This window comes from Belonocnema kinseyi, chromosome 5 (assembly GCF_010883055.1).
Source record: "Belonocnema kinseyi isolate 2016_QV_RU_SX_M_011 chromosome 5, B_treatae_v1, whole genome shotgun sequence".
In the NCBI taxonomy this organism is placed as follows: Eukaryota; Metazoa; Arthropoda; class Insecta; order Hymenoptera; family Cynipidae; genus Belonocnema; species Belonocnema kinseyi.
Genome location: NC_046661.1, coordinates 131,460,060 through 131,467,331, shown reverse-complemented (window position 1 = coordinate 131,467,331; position 7,272 = coordinate 131,460,060). Strand labels below are relative to the sequence as shown.

The 7,272-nt window shown below is 32.3% G+C and overlaps 1 protein-coding gene across 1 annotated transcript; it reads right to left on the bottom strand.

Moving 5' to 3' along the window:
• Positions 1–1,163, bottom strand: LOC117173896. The gene is made up of 2 exons (XM_033362543.1): positions 76–1,163; positions 1–10 (listed from the first exon to the last, which is right to left on the bottom strand). Exons 1-2 carry the CDS (start codon positions 1,161–1,163, stop codon positions 1–3), a joined length of 1,098 nt encoding a protein of 365 aa, XP_033218434.1.
• Between the last annotated feature and the right edge of the window lie 6,109 nt (positions 1,164–7,272).

Here is a 7,272-nt window from a genome sequence, read left to right as displayed (position 1 = left end):
TCACTCTCTTCTGGATTAATCACAATCAAAAAATTATTCTGCGAACAAAGACCGTCATCCCAGTGCCTCGAATACAGTAGACTTCCAAACTTGTTGAGTCCCTCGTAGCAGTTTTTAAAATTTCCCAGAGAAGATCTCAGGATTTTCTTTAAAGAAATGTGCTCCCTCTTTCTGTCAGTTGTAAACACTAAAGTGCAATCTAATTTACTGCATTTTAGGAGCTTCAGTTGTAAAGCTATGAGAAAATCATTATCTATCATTGTCTCAACCTCAAGATTAAAAAACACAACAAGACTCGGTCTTTCAAACTCTTTCTTTTTGATGTATTCCAAATAAGAAAGTGCAGTCGTTTTCACTGATATCGATTTATTCATCGAGCGGCAGTTTTGGCAGAGAGTTACCCCTATGTGACAAGCAGAATCTACATCCACAAATACGATTTTCATTTTTCTTAAATTCGGCAGCAAATGGAAAAGAACCTCCCAGTATTTTGAAGTATCTATTGTTTGCGATGTTGAGCTCATACCTTCGATATGGATGATTATATCAGAATGAGAGTAGTTCATCTTCTTCAGAGCATTGAAGACAGTCAGTGGTTCGTCACAGAAGTCCGACATGATGATCATCTCATTTTCGGAAAAGTTCATTCCAGGTTTGGCGTGTCGATCTAAAAACTCTTGCATCGAATCAGGTAGATCTGAAGATTTGTTCATCTGGAGATGAGTTATGACAGGCACGAGGACTTCCATCAGCATCAGTCGTTTCGCAGGATCAGCTTCCATATTCATCTCGTGGATTTTCTTTATTTTGTGACAGTCTGCATCGTGCAAAGGACTGCTTGGATGTTCATTGCAAAAACTGGCAGCTGGGCAACCAGGGCAGTTTTTTAATTCTTCTTGTCTAGCTTCATGACAGATGAAACAAATTCGAGGAAACATTAGGACATCTAGCTCGTGAAAGGTAACTTCGCGGCCTAGACGTTCTTCCAATTCCTGGAGTAAAAGATCTCTTTGTAGATTCCAGGTTTCCAAATCGAGGCCCTGAATGTTTTGATAAAGATGTGAAACGGCATGTTCTTTTATCATGATCCAGATTTCTCGGCAGAATTGTTTGTGCTCAGGCCAATGCTCTTTTTGATGTTCCGTTCCACAGTAGGATATCATGTTGCAGCAACTGCATCTTTTTAATTTGTCAGTTGCCTGACAAACGAAACAAGAGTTTGGGAAAAACTCTGATAATAATTCTGATGGATTGAACTGTTGCATTTTTTAATTGAGAGGTTTTTCATTCAGTTTGAGATAAACTTGTTCGCCTTTTTACATTATATAAGTCGAATTTAGGAACTCATAATCCTGAAAATTAAAATTTAAATCTATTTTCAAGGTTTAGAAAGAGAATATATCCTCGAAAAAGTATAATTTCAAAGGAATCTGTATGACCATTAGAGATTGTTACCGTAGATATCATTTCACAGACCATGGAAAAAGAAATCAACACTATCGAACAAGTTAACTCTTCAAATAAGAGAATATACTTCACGTATATTTACGCAAGACGGAAAATAAATTTTTAACATTTTTGTTTACAATTTTTTTCTGAAAAAGGATCTACTCCATCGCTCCACTGAGAATCGAACCACGAAAATTCCGATTACCGGCCGGATGCTTTTCTGTTAAGCCATTAGCTATTAATCGGAAGTTCTGTGATTCGACTTCCAGTGGAGCGATGAAGTGGATTTTTTTCACATGCGATTTAATTTTTTTTTAATTTAAATTTATTTTTTATCTAGCCTGAAAAGAGGTAAAGTATTTTTTGTTATTTGAAGATTTAACTTGATCGACAGTGTTGATTTTCACGGTTCATAACGATAATACAGATTTCTTCAAATCCAGTGGGCACAAAATTTGGCGACGTCTTTACGACATCCTATATCCATGTCGTTTCGGTGTCTTTGAGATATCATAAAGACATATCAGATCATACGACTTATTTAAGACATCGGAAAGGCACCTTAAAGACATGGACATATAATGTCGTAAAGATGTCGCAACAATGTCGGAAAGATGTCGCCAAACTTTGTGCCCACTGGGAAGGTACTCGTATTCAAAACGTAAGACCTTACTAAAATAACGTGTATTTATGAAAAAATATTCTTCTTTCGATCTCTCTAATAGCTTAAGGAAAATGCACTCGACCGACAATCGGAAGTTCTGTGATTCGACTTCCAGTGGAACGATGAAGTGGATCTTTTTTCACATGAGATTTAATTTTTTTTTAATTTAAATTTATTTTTTATCTAGCCTGAAAAGAGGTAAAGTATTTTTTGTTATTTGAAGATTTAACTTGATCGATAGTGTTGATTTTCACGGTTCATAACGATAATACAGATTTCTTCAAATCCAGTGGGCACAAAATTTGGCGACGTCTTTACGACATCGTTACGACGTCTTTACGACATCCTATATCCATGTCGTTTCGGTGTCTTTGAGATATCATAAAGACATATCAGATCATACGACTTATTTAAGACATCGAAAAGGCACCTTAACGAAATGGACATATAATGCCGTAAAGATGTCGTAACAATGTCGTAAAGATGTCGCCAAACTTTGTGCCCACTGGGAAGGTACTCGTATTCAAAACGTAACACCTTACTAAAATAACGTGTATTTATGAAAAAATATTCTTCTTTCGATCTCTCTAATAGCTTAAGGAAAATGCACTCGACCGACAATCGGAAGTTCTGTGATTCGATTCCCAGTAGAGCAAATGGAGTACATCTTTTTTCAGAAAAAAAAAATTAATTTAAAAAACGTATAATTTTGTAAAAAATATAGGATGGAAATTATATTTCTTTGTTCAATCTGATGTATGAACGTATTTTTCCGTAACTTGTATATTCAATGCAGTAATTAATTCACGCTGTCTACTTAAAACCTAGAAAAAAATTCCCTGACAATTTAAAATTTTTTCCAGGTATAATTTTTCATATAATAGAGGAATTCAAATAATTCGCATCCTTAAGAACAAGCGACTCGGAATATGTATGTAATTTCGCGAGTGTGGTATGAATGATATTTTTTCAGTTTTCAGGAATTCAATAAATATCTTAGTTTAGAAAGCTTTGAAAAAGTGTATTACAAGATATTTTTAAATATTTCAATCGATAAAAATTAATTAGATAAATAAATAATAGTAAGAACATAATTAATCATTTCTTTATTTTCTCCCTAAAGTTAATGAATTTGAACAATAATTAAAACAATTTTTTAATTTATCTTCTGATACATAAAATTCAGTGTATATTTTTATCAAATTAATGTGTGGAAATTAAAATTAAACTGCTTCAAATTTTTAATTTTACAAGTAAAAATATTGTATTTGCGACAAAATAGATGAATTTTCAACAAAAAAGATGAATTTTATATAAAAAAACACATGCATTTTTAACCAAATTTTGAATGTTCAATGTTCAATTGAATGTCCAATTCAACATATATTTTTTATTAATAATTATATGTTAAAATAAATTGTTTAAACAATTAAGTATTGTGCTTATCGATTTTATCCGGCGGTTATGATTTTGAGGGAGAAGGCGTAAAAACTTAGGTTGGTAACATGGGGGGGGGGAGGGTATACGCGGAAATAACGTTACGAACTTTGATATTATTTAGAATTTAAACCCAGCAAGGCAATCCAACTATATTTTTCGGTAAAAATTAATTTTGTTTTTATTTAAAACACTACTAAGTATTACATTTTGTGTCTAAAATTGATCTTTTTTGACAGAAGTTAATATTTTTAATTTTTAATTAATTTTAATTTAATTTCGATATCTCTCGAAAAGTTGTACTGTCTGGTTCAATATTCGTTTACAAAATTCACGTGTTTTTGATAAACAAAAAATTTATCGTTTTGTGAAAATTAAAGTATTCCTTTGTTTGAACCAAAACAGATGAATTTTTAAGATAAGAAGATTAATTTTCAAATTCATACGTTTTCAACCAAATAAATATATTTTCAACCAATTTTTGAATCCCTAAAGGAATTTTCAACCTAAGAGTTGATTTTTTAACTAAAGAAATCAGTTTGCAATAAAATACATAATTTTTGAATCAAACCGATGAATTTTCAACCAAGAAGAGTAACATTTCTATAGAAAAAAAAATTTAGACAAAGAATGGAATACTTCAATTTTTAGTTAAACGAATTAAATTTCAATAAAAAGAAACATATTTTCAAGTAAAGAAATAAATTTTAAACCAAAAAGATTGATTTTCTATCAAAAAAGACTCATTTGTACCAAAATCACATAAATTTTCAGGCAATTTTGAATGTGTAAAGGAATATTCAATCTGAAAGTTACATTTTTAACGAAATAGATCAATGTTTAACCAAACAGATGAATTTTCAACGAAGTAAATTAAAAGTTGACCAAAAAGATTAATTTTTGACAAAACATGAAATACTTCAATATTCACTTAAAAAAAAGGTTTAACCTAAAACTTGAATTTTTGCCAAACAAGATAAATTTTAGAAACAAAATCGAAAATATTGCAGCCTTTTTGATAAAAAAGAACTTTTACCCAAAAATATAGTTTGATTTTCCTACTAGGTTTAAGTTCTAAATGTTATTCCTGCTCGTAACGTTATTTTCACTTACTGCCCCCCCCCCTGTTTCCAGCTTCACATTATATCCCCACCACACTCAAAATAATAACGTAGTTGATGGACAGTACCGACAAGTCTCTTTTGCATTTAGGACTACACCACCGGATAAAATTGATAAAAAGCAATAATAAATTGTTTAAACAATTTTTTTCAACAACTTATTATTAGTAAAAAGCAGTATTTTATGTATTAGAAACAATTTGTTCTAAAAAAAAACCACAAGACAATCATACTAAGGGCTAAAAACTCACACAACAAAATTTTTCAGGTATGGGCCCTGGCGGACCGCAGGAACCGAATGGAGCCTCTACAAAGTACCCGTAAAGACCCCATTCGGTTCCTTTTTAAAAAGCTCGATAAAATAGCAAAATCAAGTTTTAAATTGTTTAAATTCGAATTCTACGTTAAAATTCGCTATAGAATGTCACGGTATAACCGCAATGGTTTTTTGGCAATGGTAAAAAGTTTAAAAAAAGAAAAATAAGACGTATAATGTCTGTTGACTGCTACTTTCAACAGTTTAAAAGTTGATTTTGCTGTTTTTTCGAGTTTTTTAAAAAGGAACCGAATGGGGACCCAATGGGATCTTTACGGGTACTTTGTAGAGGTTCCATTCAGTTCCTTCGGTCCGCCAGGGGGGTTTTTTAGGACCCTATAAAACAGACTTTAGGGTTATATTTGAAATGTAATTTCTGATTAGCATTCTATGACTAATTGCGAAGAAAATTGGAGTTTGAACACATTACACCTGATGTTGACGATGCTGAATAAAATTTGCAACAATGTCTTTGCTTCTTATGGGAAATAAATTAAATTGATTAAAGGCGGTACACCTAGGAGAAACCTTGAAAGTTTCATTTCTCGAGCTTGAAAAGGGATTTGTTTGTCACCAATCGCAGACATTTGCCAGTTTTCGGCCATCTTTAATTTGGTATAGCTTTAGACTGTCGGTCAATTAAACCGTGTCTAAAATGAGAGTTTACTGCTTATCAGGAGGCGCCACAAAACTGACATAAGCGGCCGCGTAATTCGAATTCAAAGTAGGCAAAGTATTGTTTTTAAAAGGATATTATAAAAAATGAGTGAAAAAGACGTGTACTCTAGCTTAATAAGAAGATGAACTGCAGAGTTGGAAAGTATTGTCAAAGAAGAAACGGAAGCTTTTGTAGGAACGTATGTTTTGAAACACAGCAAACAATCGACCTTACCTGCTGTGGTAAAAACTTACCTCCCTAATCTTTCGTTTCTTCTTTAATAATAGTTTCCAACTTTGTAGTTCATATTTTTATTAAACTGCAATAAGCATTTCAAATTTTCTTTCACTCGCTTTTTTTTATTATTTTCTTTACGCACTTGAGTTCGAACTACGCGGCTGTTTATGTAAGTTCGGCGGCGCCACCTAACAAGCGGCAAACTCTCCCATTACGCAAGAATAAATATGGCCGAAAACTAAGGACGGTCTGGGATTGGTCGAAAAGCAACCCCTTTTCCAGCGATTTTTTCAATCGATTTTTTGTATATAAAATTATCTTTTTCTTAGAAAGTTAATCACCTGGCATATACGAATTTTTTTTATTAATGAAACTTGCAAACTTTTCGAGGCTTCGCGTATAGGAATAGACGCAGCCTAAATTAAAATTTTGAGGTTAATAAATTTTCCACGTGGGAGTTTCAATCGTTACAATACACTCTAAAATAATAAAATTTCATATAACCGATATTTTATACTGTTTCTGAAATCATACTAAAAATTTAAAACTAAGTTCATGATTGTCGTGGATTCAAACGAATGCAAATAATTAGTAAATACACAGAAAATTGAAATGCCGAACTTTCGTTACATATACGTATATAAAGCAATAGCTTGAAGAGAACGAACACCTTTGAGAGTTTAATACTTACCAAAAAATTTTTTAATAGATTTTTGTCTAATTGAAATTCATGTATATACGTTCTATATATATGTATATTTATTTACATTAATATTTCCAGGAACTGAACAGCTGATCTCGGGCCTGACTGACCTGATCAGCTGCTTTCTGCAACGAAGCTTCAAGTTATCACCATCATGATGACCTTGACCAAAGATATTATAAACGTAGATGCGGTGCGGACTTAGTTGCCCGCCATAAATATAGATGGCGCGTCCGGCGAAAAAAGTCACTTCCCCTCTACCCACCGCTAACCGTAGAAAGCACCCATCGATATAGTTTGCCAAGAGCCACTTGGAGCGCTGTAAGCAACTCTCGGCACACCTTCGAGGCGCACTGATGGTAAACTTAGCTTGGACAAGAACCATTTGGATTGAAAGTAAATTGCCAATTAAAACATTTTTACATTTATAACCTTGCAAAACTTGGTTGTTTTAATAAATACCACAAATATAAGTCGATGAGTAATTTATATTACGGCTTCATATATTTTCCACTAATTCTAAAAATATTAATTATAATTTTCATTCTATATATTGTCTATATATAGTTCTTTAATATTATTTATTTTTTATTTTTTTGGTCTGCAATTTCTACGGACTTTTTTAGACTATTCGTCTAATCAAGTTCTCGTATGTATTTTCCAATTTCTTAATTATTATATATTCTA